Consider the following 17,320-nt stretch of genomic DNA (forward strand, 5'->3'; position numbering starts at 1 on the left):
TCTGAGGGCAAGATTTGAAGGTGAGAGATCTGCCCAGCAGCAGCTGAAGACACCACGGTGGTTCAGTGCATAGTTTTTGAGATGGGGATGTCTTGGTAGTAGTTTGCTTCAGTTTTTGTTTTAATGTTATAAAAATACATTTTTTAAAGTCCTTTGGAATTGCATCTTCTCTGTTATGCTTTTCTACTCTTTGTATTTTAATTTTCCTGTTTGTTTCTATATAAAGAAAAAGGTAATTTGATTTCAGGTAAGGTATAAATATAAACACCAGAAGTAGAGAAATAAATTATACAAATATTTTTAACTTTTATTTGTAAAGAGCTAAGGAATTGAAACAGTATAAAGAGCATGTTTTTTCTAATGTATTTGCCAATATTTACATTATTCTTGGCATGTATATAGCTAGGGTGACTTGTATTTTAGTTTAGTTCTGCATAAATCTGGAATTGGGACAACAGTTTCATATACTCAAAGTGCATTTATCCAGGCCATGGCTAGTACAGACTTGAATGACACTGTCATTTTACTGCTTCTGAGTATATGTCTTAGTTATTGCCTTTTTTCCCTGTGAATTTGCTTACAGAATAATCAGGTGTAAGGAAAAATTCTTTATACAGAGTTTATCTTTTGAAATTCATATACTTTCATTTCTCATTCTGATTGAATTAGATAAAGTAGTCAATAAAATTTATGCATTTATGTGCTTCAGCATTATTTTATGTCACCATCTCTGGTCGTAATTGAGATTAAACTAATCCTGTTAGTTTTTGTCTTGCATAAGCATTTTCCTTCATTGTACATTTAATGTGCTTTGATTTAATAAAATTGTACAGGAGGATTTCAGCCTTTGAGATTTGACCAACAAAAATTAACATTTGCTGAAGCAAATTAACAAGATAGTCGATAACAATAATTAAAGTTGTGCTAGAAACAGTTTTCTTGGGACATTGACCTTTCTTTGATACAGACTTCTAATTTTGTTCTTTTTGCACCACACGGTGGCAGTATCCACCTTTCCCACTGATCTGTTTCTCAAAGTTCGAAGTGCGCTGTGCTTTTCTTTTACGGAGAGGCTTAAGCGTCTCTGTGTTTTGATTCTGGCAAGTTCAAGTTTTACCTTGTGACTAGCTGAGTGTCACTGTAACACTGTAACAGGGTACCTCAGAAAATAAGGCGAGAGGCACATCATCAGGATCTGAGAGTACTTTAGAATCTCTAATGTGCTTGGTGCACAGGAGTTGACATACCTATTCATCTCTTGTAGTTTATGAAAAAGTGATTTCAAGGTGTACTTCAGGGGTAACTTTTTTGAGCTCTTCACTAAGGCCAAGCTTTTTTGCAAGGAAATTTATCAGTAGGAAATAAAGTTTGGTTCAGAGCCTTACCTAAGGTCTTACACTTTTCTGCTGGATTTTTTTTTTGTATTCCAGTAGTTCTTGTTTTTCCAGGTACATGAAATATAGTTGCTGAAGTTTCTTGCCTGTTATTTAATATTTTATAATCTGCAAATCCTCCTTTTCGGTTTCCATCCAGTATTCTGTAAATTTTAAGTTTTCTCTAATCATTGCAATATTTCTGTTCTTTGTGTAATTTATAAACAAACTCTATTCTGAGATTAAAACTTCTTTAGGAAACTAGTAATACAGAAGTTTGAAATACAGTCATCACTGAAGTTAAGACAATTGTTTTTTGGGTTTTTTCTTTTTTCTTTTGTGAGAATAAGCTACTTCCTACAGTAAGCATTCTTTCTTTTTTCTACCCTTGCAGATAATTAAGGCTCTTCTTAATGAGTTTCCACATGGGTTTCTTCCTTCTTTTTGGGACATAGAAAGGAACAAAAAAATATGCTTAGGCCAAATCTTGGGGGAGGAGGATTTTGTTGGCTTTTCTGGTTGTTTGTGGCTGGCAGACTAGATTTGAGCAGGTTTTATACTCGTATGTATTCACCCTGAAATAAAGTAGTAAAAAATATGAGACAATTTGTTCTAGACTCATAGGAAAGATTATCTAGCCAACCAAGAATTGAAAAAGTTTAAAGGAGAATTTGAACTTGTCTTAATAGGTTGTCAACTTTAGTAAAATTTAAGTGTGAAATGAATTCATCAAATAAGACAACCATTCTGACTACAAAACTGTAAACTTCTCTTGTGCAGCTGCTCTTAGCTCTTAAAGGCTGCTGAATCTGTACCACAGATCTGGTAGGGTAGGGAGCTGTTTCTGACAACTGGTAGCAGAAAATGGCTTGTGAAGACTGATTTCTAGCACTGGAACGTGATCTGATAAAACGTATTTGTTCTGCTGCTTTCTGTTTTTAAAGTGGTCAGTGTAAGTGGTTGTGCCTTATAGATAAATTAGTGGCTCTTTGTACACAATTGTTGCATCTGTGATTTAGATCAGTGCAGTTCCTCTGGTTCCAGGTACAGCAGCCACAGAACGGGGGGAGGTGGTGGAACTGGTGAAAGCCATGTTCTTGTACTGCTGACTGACTTGTTACTAAATGTATGGTACAGGCTTGTTTTAGTCCTCCTTTTACAGTGCTCAATACTTCAGGTATAAATAACGTTGGCACCACCAGCTTTGGAGGTAAAGATAGAGGAGGAAGTCCAACTATAGTGGTGCATTACTGGGAGCTTCCCAGAAATAAAACCAGCTTCTGATGTGTGCATTCCCATGCTGAACATCAGTTTACTATTTTCAGAGTTGTTTGTTTCCAAAGTGGTTAGAACCTTCCCTCAAACAGATGTAATTTACTACTAGTGGGTTTCTCTCCAGGCTGGGAGAGTGTCTGGGAAGGAAATCTTGCTTTTCTTTGTACCTCCAGTAGATTAAGTATTGCTTTCTTCTTCTGGCTGGGAGTTTCTTGGCAATGTTTTCTTGGAATTTGGTATTGATACGGTTTTATCAGGGCTCCCTTTTCTTCAGTTATTTTTTATATAAAGTTGCCTTCAGGATTTGCAATAAAATTTATAGCATGAGAGTATCTGAAAGCTGTGGTTATCCTAAAGACAAAGCTGGTTATGTGTATGACAAAGATCTTTTCTAAGACTTCATCTCTGAATCAGGATTAGTAGCTGTCAGGTTTTGCTAGACATAACTAACAATTTTCCATGTGATAATGTTTTCCAGCTGGAGGGAAAACACATCTATAGTCTTCAAAGAATGAACTAAGCTTTTGTACTCCAAGGATCACTTGGCACTAGATGTGACTGAATATTAGAAAACGAGGCTGTTGTTGCTACTCCAAGAGGACTGGAGTCCCTAAGATTTCTCCTAAAGTTTGCATATCTGTAAAGACTGTACTCTGGAACCTTTCCCCAGTCCCCTGACACACTTCTTTCAAGCAGTGCCTTGATCGTTTGGTCTCCACAATTCTCTTTAGACAGATGAGGTCTTGGTCTTAGGTGAAATATGTGCATATATTTTTTTTTGCTGTTGTTAATACTGTTCAGGAGAACAGCTGCAAAGATGATACTCTACCAGTAACTGTGAGCTTGAGGCAGCAGTTTAATATTCACAAGACTTAAGGAAATTTCATATCTATGAAAGTTCCCTTTTCTATCCAATACCTTTCTGCTCTTTCGATACATAGCTATGGCTGCATGGACTGCTAGCTGTGGTTCAAAAGTATGAGATGGTTTAATTATACTGCTCTGTAATGATCTCAAGGATCCTTTTCACCTGGGGATATTTCACTGAAAATTCTAGTAAGCTCAGATCCAGAGACATAAACTTACTATTCTTCCACTTCCTTTTGCTATAGAAGCACTTATTCCAAAGCTGTTCTTTCATATGTTCCTTGCAGAGTTTCTCTGCTTTGGAGTAGCTCAGCATTTTTGTTTATAATTTTTACTGGCAAGTAGTGATCTATTCAGATTACCAATTTCATATCTACAAGCAGAGTACCAATTTCATAGCACGTTACTAAAGAGGTATCTTATTTATCCAATTATGTGTAGCTTCTTCCTGACATTTGGGCAGTTGCATTCCAATAAATAATGTATTGACCAGTAATTTTTGAGTGCAGAGTATGTAAAACATCAAATGTCATCTTTACAAAGAAGCAGCACCTCAATCAAATAACTGGAGGGAATTGTTTTCACTTCACAATAGTTCAGTAACTTTACATTTGTTTAGGGCCTTTAGGATATGAACACATGCTGGCTTTTGTAAGTGATTCTTCAAAGATGAAGATCTTTGAAAAAAAAAGCAGGATCACTTTCTTTCACAGGCTTATCTCTAGATGGTGTAAAGAAATCGTGCTGCATCTGCTTGATTGGCTGATTAGTCTATTCCCTGCATTTCTGTTTTATCTTCTTATCTCCAAAGGCTTTTTGAAACATCAGCTAATCCCTATCATGTATTACATGTCACAAACTTAGTTCAAAAATATGTCACCTGGATTTTGCACTTGAAATTCAGATAGGTGTTTATTTCCGTGACTGCTATAAACTGCTGCTCATTCTAGATTGAGGATAGCAGTGAAGATTAATATCATTAAACTGAGGTCTGCCATTAGATCTTTAGTTTCTCTATCAGTTTGGGGTTTTAAGTGTTGCAGATCAGGCAAACTGAGAATATTCTTGCTTGAAACATCATCTGCGGGCAGTGTTTGTAAACCAAACGAAAGCACTTCTTAGCTGATGCCCTGTAGAAACCACCTATACTGGCTCATACTGGTTTTATTAGGCAGCTCTGTCAAGAATTTATTTAGGCATTGGTTACCTATCTGTCTCACATAGGACAAGTTCCATTTTTCACTTGTCTTAACCATCTCATCAGTCAGTTTATGCTCTCTGCAGAAGCAAAAATTAGTAAGAGGCTGAAGAAAAGCCATGAGGTGTTTGGAGTATTATGGCCAACACATTTAGTGTAAGGAAGTTCTGTTTGTCTTTTAATTATTTTAAGGTTTGTGGGCTTACTTAAGCTAATATTATTTATTGGCATTATTTCCAGGACCTCATTTCCGTCCTTGTAAGAGATCTGTATCTTGATTCTTCTAAAAGCCCCCTTTTTGCTGTAGCAGGACAAAGCTGTTCATCAAGATATTCTAACTATCTTTTGAAGATAAATGGAAAGATAAAGCTGTTCCATTGCAGAGATCTTAAAATCAGTTCAACGTTTATGGACATTGTTAGAAACTAAATTAATTTCATCACATGCAAACCAAGGATTCTTCTGCCTAAGCACAGGCAGCTTGGTTGTATGTCTTCAAAATGTATTGCTGTGGAAGTCCAGAAGCTTGTGTCTGTGCTACCTGGAGATGTGCATACCACATAGGGGGTTTTGTGTGTTAGCCTATTTACACCCTAGACACTGGGTATCAGCTTGCTTTGTCGTGTTTCTTCATATGTTTAAAATACTACTTTGACACCTTAAGAATAGGTAGGTGAAAATCAGTGTCCTGTGCAGTATAATTACTGTTTCTTCAGGAATTATATTAAATCTTAAAAAACCAAACATGCCAAACCCCTCTTAAAGTAGGTCTTAGTATCACTTTTCCAGAGCAGAATTTAACTTTCATTCCCTGGAATTGCCACATTGTTACATGACATTAATAACTGATTTATTAAATACAATTCAAAAGTAAGCTTAGGTCGCAGATATTAGAAGCTGATTTTGCAGATACTTAGCTATTCTGTTAATTGGTGCTTTAATTGGTGTTGTCTGTGACAACTTTTTCCAGAGGTTAACCAATTTAATTTTACACTTCTGGTAGTTGTCTTCTAGCTGCCAAATAGATAAAAGTGTAGGAGCTTCAGTAGCCCACTCAATGAAGGGTGTGTGAATTCCAGCATGGTATTAGCAGCAGAATAGCGTGGGATATCCACAGAACTGTATTCTGAACTTAATCTTTCAATTTGCACTTAAAAGTTAAGTGCCCTTACCAACATTTCCTGTTGCAAGATGAGTCATGTTTGCACTGCATAACAGGGTACTTGCACCAGTATGTTACATATTTGAAACTTCAGCTAACTTGTGCACAGCACCTTTGAAAAGTATGTGACAGGGACTACTGTTATAATAATGTCATCTTTATAAATAATGACATGTAAACTGATTAAAGAAGAGAATGTTTTATAGTTTACCTTAAATAATGGATATACATTAAGCAAACATATACCATATATACCAGTATGCGTTAGGATGAATAACAGTCATTTCTTTACGTGATGTATTTTTAATGGTAGACCATGCAGAATCCTCTTAAAAACTTTCTTGGTGTTGTGATTTTTGTGATTTGTGACCTAAAATGGCTTTAATAAAAGTGAAGATAAGTAGGTATGTGAAATATAAAACAATTCTTTTTTATCAACAGAATAGTTACAGTATATTACAGGCTAGTAGATTAGGGAGCTTTTCTGTATTGTCTTACAAGTATATAGGTGTGTCTTTTCAGGAAGGCATTCTATCAGTCTTTCAGCTCAGCTGATGATGTCAGTGAAGTTTATCACTGTCCTTCTGGCTTATACTTGGTATATGCTGTTGCCCTAAACTTTCCTTGTATATTACAAACTAGCTAGACAGTTATCTTCCTATAACTGTATAAAGCATAGCTTTCAGCAATGTTGAAAAATTTATGCACTCATACAGTGTCTCTTACTGCAAAATAAATGTAATTTGCAGATGCTAAATGCTTGGTTTAGTAATGACATCTTAAGGCTGTGCTCACCTTCACTTAATAATATTGTGATGTCCATTCATAATAACCAGATGGAATAATTGTTTACCAAGCATCCGTTATTGAGCTTGCCATCAATCACAGCAGTAAAAAACTGAACACAGCAGTATCCTGGGAAGTAGGATATGGAAAAAATCTAGATGCCCAGAGGTATTCTCAAATTTTTAAAGAGCAACTCTTTTTGTAGTCCATCAGCTTTACCTTGTGTTAGTGAATGAGCATTATTATTTTGGTTGTTCTTGTGAATAAATTGCTAAGTAGTACAATATTTAGGACAAGTAGGTAAGGTAAGTTTGTGAAAATAGTACCTAATACGTAATAGAAAATAGTGCCTAGTATGTAATAGAAAACTGGAAAATGGTGTCTGGATTGGGGATTAAGGTGTAAAAGTTGGCTGTTCCTGTAGAGAGTTGGAGGGAATGAGTATGATTAGGAAATCTGTTCATCTTCAAGAATACCTAGTATTTTTTTAATATTAATACTCTCTGTATGTTCTCTTGCTTTGCTTTTGTTGTTTTAGTTTCCAGGATAATCTGTAAAAGTATGTGAGGAGGAAAAAGAAGGGAAAGTGGAAATTAATGCTGATGGACCATTAAGTTAACTTTTTTATTTTGTCTTTTCTTCCACCAAAGTTTCCCATGATATGACTCAGCAAACATAGGTTGCCAGATACAATAGCTACAATTTGGGAGTAACTGGCTGAAATCTTTCAGATAATGACAGATGTTGCTAAACTTGATGAACAGACCACTTTCTTTTTTTTTTTTCAAATTAACTAACAAGTATCTTCTCAACTATCTTCACTTGTTTGAAACTGTTGTAAAGTTGGTGTGACTTTGGTGCTCCTAGTATAGGTTCGCAGACCACTAGCTGTGTATATGGGGGTTACTGGTCTTGGAAGTTGTGCTAATGGACAAATGCATTGGAAAATATAGGTACATTTAATCAAGTATTTGTAATTAGATGAGTACTGATATAGCTAGTTACTTTGTGATGTGCTAGATTTCCAAATACTGAGACAAATTAAAGCATTACGACCTGAATATTCATAAGAGGTTTTCACAAAACTTAGTTGGTGATTACTTTAAGTAGATATCAGTGCAGGTGTGATAATTTCAAAATGTCTCACTTCCTAGAGCTATGAAGATGAGAGGAGGAGTCGGTCAGAGCTTGAGGTCAGATGCCAGCGTTTAACACTGGAACTGGCTGATACTAAGCAGTTGATTCAGCAGGGTGATTACAGACAACAGAACTATGATAAAGTAAAATGGTAAGTATTTCTATAATTCAAGTGTTTAACTAACATACAAATGTTAATAAAGATTAGCCTTGATTGACCAGACTTCTTAGTTTTGACTTATGCACACCACAGATACCATTCCTTACTTCATACACTAATGGGTCAATTACCTCCTTTGGTATATTGCAGACATAAAATGAACAACATTCTGAAAACCAGTGTATCAAATTATCTTCCTAAAAGTTTTTATTTTCAGATTTACTGTGTTTTCAGGAGTGCCTAGCAGTCTCATTGCAGCTAAGGAAGTGGGAGCTGTTGATGGCAAGCATCTTGGAACAAGTACTCTTTTTTTATTCATAGTTTAAAAGCAATGATCTAACAAAAGGCCCTATGCTCTACTCTGTGCTGCTTACAGAATGAGTTAGGAGGGCAGGACCTTGGGAATTAATATTTACAACTTAAGATATCCTTGAAACCATAAATTTGAAAGGGCTATTATGAGAACTCTGGCAGATAATCTTAGGATTACCTTAGTGAATTGGTTTAACTGCAGAAAGTTCCAGTGTCTAGCTTTTTTAAAATACAGATTGTGCTGTTATAGCCAATGTTTTGAATATCTGTCTTGCAAAAAGCAATTGCAAAATAGTGAAAATGGACTTCTTATAAATATACTCATAGATGTATGCTTCACAGTCCAGCTTCCAAATAGCTTTTTCAGTGTGCTCTCAAGTACAAGAAATCTGGTCTTTGCTGCATTTGTTGAGAAATGGATTCAAAAACGGGGATTATGAATAGAAAAGACCCTGTCAGCTCCTTAGTTGTTCATATGGAATGAACTCGGGCGTAGTTACTGACACAAATGACTTTGCCCAGTAAATCATTTGAAGGGGAATCTGTCTTCTGGATTCACAGCATTTTTGCTTTGCAGCTATATGTACAAAACTTTAGAATCTGTCTGGCATCTTGTTGCAAGTAGGATGGACTGGTGCTATGGTTTGCTTCCTATGTGCGACTGCATCTTAATAAGTGGATTGTAATAACTTTCATGTGAATGGCCCCAGTGTTTAACAGTGAGCATTTAAAATAGTCTTGAGCTGAGAAAGGCATGAATGAACGTGCCAAAACTGTGTTTGAGAGAGTAGGTTGTATTCAGCTGGGTAAGCATAGACGAAGGGGAGGGGAGAGCTCTGTTGGCATAACTGCAGGAGGATATTTGGGAGCACTGCAGGAGTAAATCACTTCCAGACTTGTTTCTGCCTTTAAAAAACACTATGTCAAATCTAGTTCTGCAATACTATCAGTTATCTCAATTTTAAAGGGATGCTATGCTTAATATAATATTAGTTAGCTTTTTTCTAAACTGCAAGCTCATACTGGCTCATTCATTTCACTGTTCTGACAGGCTGAGAGTGGAGACACAGCGATGCTTCTTTGAGCATGCAGAAAGCACTTTTGCTTAGGATGCCAGCACAGGTTTTGCAGCTGTGTCATGTATATTTTAAACATGACAACCCATTCTCATATCAAGGCTGTATGCAGGGGAGATTGCCTCTGAGGAAAGTATATATTGCTTTCTGCTTTGTTAGGAAGATGGAAATGAAGTTGCTTCACTTTTTCATTGTATTTCCATGTCTGCAGAAGATTCAAGAGAATGTCATGGGATATAGCATCAGAAGCTTGATAAAGCTAAAACAATGGATAAGGGTACTTACAGAGCATTGCTAAGAGAAGAAATTTATAGCCCAAAGTTACGCTAAAGAAGAGTAAACAGAGGTGAATGAAATAATTTAGGATGGGAGTTTGAGTATGTAGAACTACTTTTGTTTCTGAGTATTTAAATAGTCCTCCATTGTTTCATGTAAAATGATACTGTTGCAGGTGTTAACAACTATAAGAGGTTAAGATTATGACCAGTTTCTCTGAGAGTGACCAGTTGGAAGAAGTCAGTGTAATGAACTGGAAGAAGGCTGAGGAGTTAAACAGGCACAGGAGCTTTGTTCATTTCACTTTACGCATCTAATAGTTTAACTTTGCTTTCACAGTGAACGTGATGTATTTGAGCATGAATTGTCAGAACTCAGAAGAAACTGTGAAATACTGGAGGTGTCATACAAGGCACAAATGAAAGAAAGAAATGACTTAGCAAAAGAGGTAAACATAAATACCTTAGTAATTGTGTATTTCTTCATCTTGGGAATTTGATTCTTTGTCTAATCAAGTTTGTCAGGATCATGGAATAATTTAATTAGAATGGTCCCAAGAGACCAGCTGCTCCAACCCACCCACGCAGGACAGAGCAAGATTAGGTCAAGTTGCTTAGGGCTTTGTCAAGTTTTTAATGTCTCCAACAATTGAGATTCCACAGCCTCTTGGACAATCTGTTCCAGTGTTTGTCTGCCCTCTTGAGAAGATGCATTTGTAAAAACTAATCGGTTGTTACAGCTTTTTTTCTGTTGCATCTTGTCCTGTCACTATGTACGGCCAAGAATTGTTGGATTTGGATAGGTGAAGATAACAATAGTATTTTCCCCAGCTAGATTTCTCTTCTGAAGGCTGAAAAAAGTTCCAAGTATTTCTCTTAACCCCTTGTGCATTATATGCTGCAGTTCATGACCATCTTGGTAGAGTTCTTCTGGTCCTACTTCAATATATTAATGCATGTCTTTAGGACATGCATGTCATGGGAGATAGCACTCCAAATATAGTCTCGCAAGTGTGGAACACAGGGTAATAATTTTCTTTAACCCACTGGATGGACTGTTGCTAATATAGCCTTGTAGCCACTTGATCTTCTTTGCTGTCAGGGCACATTTCTGTCCCATGTTCAGTTTGTTCAACTGATGTTTGTCTGATCTGTATTTTGCCAGTTTTTCCATATAGCTGTTACGGGAGGTGGCTGAAAGTAAATTAGATGGACAGTGGTCCCCTCCTCCACAGACCTAACTTTTTTGTCAGGTTTGCTAGGTTTGGCCTTGGTAAATTCCTGCTAGTTTTTCCATCACCTTCTCGTTCATATGCATGATACAGCTTCCAGGGGAATTTACTTCATCATCCTTGCAGGGACTGAGATTAGATTTACCAACCCAACCGAGTGCTCCTCCTTGAAGGAAGACTCTGGTAATCAGAAGCCTTGATCACTTGCTATGATCCTTTAAATGGCTGGTCAGCCTCACAGCAACATAGGCTATCTCCCTCAACACTGGTCAAGTGCTTCCCATTTTTTCCTAGGCATTATATGCATGCCATTTTCCTAGGTATGTAACCTAAAAGGCTGAAGCAAAGACAGACTGAACTCTGCCAAATAAGCTCAGGAGCCTGGGAGGCCCCAGGGGAAAATTTACCAGTGGAAGATGAATGCTGTGAGTACACTTGATATGATTTAACCCCAAGTGGCAACTAAGCCCCACACAGCTGTTTGCCCATCCCAGTGGGATGGGGGATAGAATTAGAAGAATAAAAGTCAAAAAAACTCACGGGTTGAAATAGCAACAATTTAACAGCACACACACAAGCAAAGCAAATCAAAGAATTCATTCCAAACTTCCCATGGGCAGGCAAGGGTTCAGCCAAGGAAGCAGAGCCCTGCAAGAATAGTATGGAAGATCTTTGTGTGTTAACACTTTAGCAGCTGAATAAATGTGACAGACTACTCTTGAGAAAATTCAGGGGAGATGGTGTTCCTTAGTGTCTCTGTGTAAATAACAAGTTACAGACAAAATAGTGGCTAAAACTGCCAATTTTAAAGATATGATTGTTCTGCCTAATTTTACAGGTAACTGTGGAAATTATCAGAAACATTAGGGAAAAAAACTGATCTTCTATTAGAAAATACCTCCTTGGTAACAGTCTGAAGGTTTTGTTACTCTTTTTATTCCTCAGTCTAGACTTGTAAGAGGACACCAAAAGTCGGGTTTATTCTCAGCATACAACAGTGGCCAAAAACGTATTGTCCTATACATCAAGTTTTTACATATATATGAAGTACTGCAGAATAGCAGCAACAATGTCTTTTTTCATGAACTCATACTAAATTATTCAGAATGAATAAAAGTAGCACTACTTTAAACTGAAATATCGCTTCAAACTGTTTATGACTTAAATCTCCTGGAAGGTTTGTGCTCGTTTTTGTGTATACTGATACAGTATCAAGTCCCGGATTGGAAAAACATCCAATTGGAAGTTTTTACACAGTACTTGTTCCAGAGGAGGAGTAATTATAGGAGCAGTAGCTGCTTGCTTTCTTTGTGTAGTAGTCCATGATATCTGTTCACAATGGATATACATATAACATATTGCTTGGAGAGAGACCACGTTTACCTTTTTTTTTCTTAAATCAAGTATAGAACAGGCATTTATACCTCACCCTGAGTGTGGTTCTCAGCAAGTGGGCTGATGGAGAGGAGCATGCCTCTGAGAGCACTGTTTGCATATAAATTTTCATCTGTTTAACTAATTGCTCTATGTCTTTGTCTCCAGTATCTTCTTTAAGTAACCTTGAGTCCTTCTATGACTTAGGAAAGGTGAATTCTGTCTAAACCATGTACATGATGTCTTTACAGCTGTAGGAGACATGTTTCTGATAAGTTATTAGTTTATCATTCTTTGAACTTAGTATGTGAAATCCTCAGGAGTTTAAATGGCAAAATTCTTAAAGGTGATGAAACTGTGTTTTGTTATCATGATTATGGACTTGGGCCACCTTGCAACAGTGCCCTTATGCTCTTTGGCTGTTCTCTAACTATGTTCACCTTGAATGGATGGAGACTCTCTGACACTACTTGCTGTAGGAAACGTGGCTGATCTGATGACAAAGGCGGCTGTTCTCATCATATTCTTCTTCCTGCTTTGGCATCAGTTCAGCCTTCCGTAGCAGCACCATCTCTTTGCCCTTGGGGTGAGCCTGAAGCACTGCCTTGTCCACAACAATCATACCTTACATCAGCCCCAGAACTATCAGTTTTACCACTTCTTTATGGATTAGTAATCACCCTGGTGCCCTTAAACATTTCACTGCTGTTCCTGAGAATGTTGTAGTCAGTATGATAGGTTGGCACTAAGATTCTCCATCAGTATTTCTGACATAGCACTATTCAGTACCACCACTGTTCAGTACTTAGCACTATTTAGATACTGATGTAGATGAAAGGACCTCTTTTTCAGGTGCCAACTACTGGAAATAAATAATGAAAGCTCATAAAATTGTAATGTTATTTAAGTCTTTTTTTCGGCTTAAAGCTCTGTCAGCTTACTTAAACCTAAGTGAAAATAGAGTCTTTTGGTTGAGGTGACTTCACAGAAGAGAGTTATAATTAAATTGCAAATATGTGTACATAGGGTAAATACTTACCTTTAAATTCGTGTTAAAGTGTTCTTTTTAATACCTCTTATAGCTGGCAACCGTACAACAATCCCTCAACTTGTTGCAAAAAGATAAAGATTATCTTAATCGCCAGAACATGGAGCTTAGTGTTCGCTGTGCACATGAGGAAGATCGTCTTGAGAGACTACAGATTCAGCTAGAAGATGCCAAAAAAGCTAGGGAAGAAATGTATGAAAAATATGTGGCATCCAGGCAAGTTATTGTCTGTTCATTTCTATCAGTAGATAGGTTATTTAACTGTTTTCCCTTGTTCCTTGCACAAATGCCATTTAATTAATTTTCTTTTTCAGAAGGCTAACCCGCATTTATGTAACTAGAAGCAGAACACTTTTCTTGGGCATAATATGTATCACAAACACTTTTTTAAAGCCTTTATAAGACCATAGTAGTGGAAGTAAGCTTTCACCATTAGGAGTTGACAGCAATTATTCTTGTAGGTTTACTCAGTTAATTATAAAACAAACGTTTTGTTTTCAATGTATATCCATAAATCTTGTGTCCTGTATAACTAAAAAGTGTGCTAATATGACTCTCCTGATAGATAACTAAAACAAAAATTGTTACCTAAATGAAAATAGAAGGGCATTCTTGAAATGATCAGTTATGGAGCTCCAGCCCATATCAGAAGAGTTTTAAATATTATTTTTCCTTTCAGTGCAGTCACTCAAAAATGTTTAAATTTGTTTTGCATGTTTGTATCTCAGAATTATGTTCTCCCTGAATTTCTGTATTTTAAGCAAAATGTTGAGTCTTACTTTAAAATGGTGTTTTAAGAAATCATGTTCTTTTTGGATTTTTTATGATAAACCCCTTTATTTTGTAAAAGGTCTTCTTACAGTATTTGCTATAGTGTGGCACAGTTGAAGAAGAAATAAGTTTACTTTTATCTTGGAAGGTCGACCAAAATACAGTGTCTCAATAAAAAGAAAACCTGGAAAGTTTTCTTTATACAAGGAAAAAGAAATAAAATAAAAGGAAAACCTGGACAGAAATTATTTTCCATTTTAATATTTTGAGGTTTTTAGGTAATGTGAGGGAGTTTTTGACCAGCTCAAGTACTGATTTCTAAGAATTACAGGCTATCACATGATTGGAAATGAAATTAAATCTAAAACCTTTTACAGTTGTAAATGCACATATCTTCATAATATGCTTTTATTTCCAAACATGTGATTTTTACCAGTTTCTTCACTGCTGATTGATTATTATTGAACATTAATGCTATAAAATTTTGACATTCCTTAGCTGTTAAGTGCTTACAACATAACCCTATTTTTGTAGGAGAGATTCTTTATGAAATTCCTTACAATCTGTCACGAGCTTCAAAAATTACAAAAAAAGTCAATGTTTCTCTGAAATGAAATTATTTTATCTTGATATCTTCTGATATCTGTTGCATAAAAGCTTTGTGTTTTAAATAATTTATATGTTATATTGACAGGATAAATTCCCAAATCTTGGGGTTTTTTGACTTCACAAATCTCCATTTAATCTTCAATGTTTCTTGTGATGTTTTTTCCCTCGTATGAGGTGCAGATAGTACACAAAGAAGTAGTGGTATGGCAGTATTGCAAGTCAATAAATGAATCAATCCTTATCCAGTGATGAAGAAAGTGAGAAGTGGTTACTTAATATATGCACTCGAGTAGAGGCTGACAGAGAAGTTCTGGAAGAATGTTAATATTATGTAATTAATCAGTATTAAATTACTTTAAAAAGTTTAAATCTGCATGCAAAAAAACTTCTGTTTATTCTCAGTTAAATATTATTTATTCCTGGTTGAGTTTCATTTAGTTTATGTAGCAACTTAGGCTGATCAGTGTTTGAAGTCATTGAGAGGTAAATGAGTAAAGATGGAAATAAAATCTAAGATCAAGAAGAACTCTGCTCTTGCAAAGCTGTACCTGAAGTTTTGGTATTTTGACTAGTGCAATATATTTGTTTATTTACAGAGACCACTATAAAGCAGAATATGAAAAGAGACTCCATGAAGAGTTGGAACAAATAAGGCTGAAAACAAATCAAGAAATTGAGCAACTAAGAAACACCTCAAAAGAGATGTATGAACGTGAAAACAGGTAGGTAAGGTGTAGGCAGTAACCTAACAGGGACAGAAATGACCAAGCACTGTTTTGTGCTTAGGTATAATCCTTGCTGACTGACTCTTTGAGAGCTGTTCGAAATGTAAGAATTCAGTTGTAAAACTGATGGGAATCTCGTAAAAACTAAAATGAAATTATACTTGTACAGTAAGTGTATGTTGTTACATTTATTATTAAATGATGGACAGCCGACATTATCACCTGAAAAGGATTATTAAAATTCATGTTCTTCATGAACTTTGGCAATCTGAAGTTTGTTCAGGTGTATAGTATTATATATAGTATTGTATAGGATGACAGTTTACCTGTCATGCTCTAGGTGCAATCTTGAAACTGTTCTGGGAATCCAGAAAATAAGATGTTAATACAGAAAATCAGACAGAAAAAACCCAAAAGAGACAAGACTTAGGCCTGTATGAAATAAATCTACTTGAGTTTTTTTAGAGCACTGTGATTCAGAAAAAAGGATTGATTTCCTGTAAATTATTGTAAAATTCTCTTTTGAAGAAGATAGTAGTCCTGCAAAGACTTGCATGATGAGTTTGTATGTGTGCCATCTAGTTGAATACCAAGGAATTACATGCACATGCATAAGCCTTTTAGGGACTTAGAGATTTGGACCTTTGGCACCGAATTCCTTTTTTAACTTGTTTTTTCCCATTTTATTGCTTTAAAATGGGAGGAGTGCTTAATAACTTAACTTCACTGTAGATGTGAAAGTGTTGTGTGGAGAAGGAAATTATGGTAGTAAAAAGATATTTGTGGCATCAGCATCTGTTCCTCTAATAGGTAGTTTTATTTCTGCCAGGAAGAGTGGAAAAAGAACATGACTTCTGCTGTCTTTTAGTCAACTGAAAGGTTCTAATTAAAAAACAATTACATCATTGTGTAGTTTTGCAAGTGTGAGTAAAATGCATGCACACACATATACATCTACACCACTTCCTGTATGCAAATCTATTTTGAATTACAAAGTATGAATTTAAACATGCACTCCTTGTGGAGATTTGACAAGAGTCTGTATCATTGAGAAAGCTACTGAGAGATACTTCATTTGTATCTGGAACTGCTTTACAGAAGTTTTGTTCCTCATTTTGAAATAATTACTTCTGAAATGCAAATCCCTTAGATTTGCCTACATGTTTGGCAAAAACAAAATTTAAAAAGACTTTCAAGCATATGTTCTTTCTATAAAATACTGAAAAATCCACCATAAGGCAGTCTGCCTCAATGGTAAGACAAATGAAATCTCAAATTGTGAGCAAAACAATTTGCAGTAAATTTGTGTAATGTGATGAGATGCTGTTGTGGCTGAAAATGAAGTTAAGATGCTGGTTTCATCTTCCTGCTCAAAGCATGGAATGATATTACAGCTAAGCTAATCCAATATTCCGTTGCTGGTATTCTTTTCCACTTTGCCAAGCCTGATGTGCCTGATCGTTCCTTTGAATTTACTGGCACTTATTATACACTTAGATGAAACTAAAATGGGAGGGGACCACTGAAAAAAAGGTGATGATTTCATGCCTAATTTTTTTGGCATCAGTTTCACCTGAATGATTGTTGTAAGCACGGGCTATGTTTGCATTAGCAAGCGTGACTGAATTCACAGGACATGTGAATGTCTGCAAGAAGTTTGACACTGGATTACCTGTAGTCTGTTCCCATAAGTGAAACACAATTTAGAGAAGTTGAGCATGTGAGATGATTTCACTGAGCACCTTTTCTGACATGAGCAAATCTGACTGGATTCCAGTTTTTGCATTCTAGAACAGTTTGAGAGTGTGACAAAGTGCAGTAAATGGCAGTTGCCAAGAGGTTTGTTTGAAAACCTAATAAAGATGCCCATGAGCTGCTGCCTCCCGTCCCCATCCCACCTTTTTTTCCCCCCATGCCCGTTCTTGATCCTCCAGATAGTA

The 17,320-nt window shown here is 36.1% G+C and overlaps 1 protein-coding gene across 3 annotated transcripts in view; it reads left to right on the forward strand.

Moving 5' to 3' along the window:
- PIBF1 (progesterone immunomodulatory binding factor 1) overlaps positions 1-17,320 on the forward strand; it is a 110,468-nt gene that overhangs the window by 9,555 nt on the left and 83,593 nt on the right. For all 3 annotated transcript variants that reach the window (XM_014870947.2, XM_088159747.1, XM_088159746.1), the window contains exons 6-9: positions 7,816-7,949; positions 9,962-10,070; positions 13,310-13,491; positions 15,252-15,377. In XM_014870947.2, the coding sequence (XP_014726433.2) occupies positions 7,816-7,949; positions 9,962-10,070; positions 13,310-13,491; positions 15,252-15,377 (551 nt within the window). The remainder of the gene's footprint in view (positions 1-7,815; positions 7,950-9,961; positions 10,071-13,309; positions 13,492-15,251; positions 15,378-17,320) is intronic.

The sequence above is a fragment of the Sturnus vulgaris genome, chromosome 2 (assembly GCF_052056855.1).
Source record: "Sturnus vulgaris isolate bStuVul1 chromosome 2, bStuVul1.hap1, whole genome shotgun sequence".
Lineage (NCBI taxonomy): Eukaryota > Metazoa > Chordata > Aves > Passeriformes > Sturnidae > Sturnus > Sturnus vulgaris.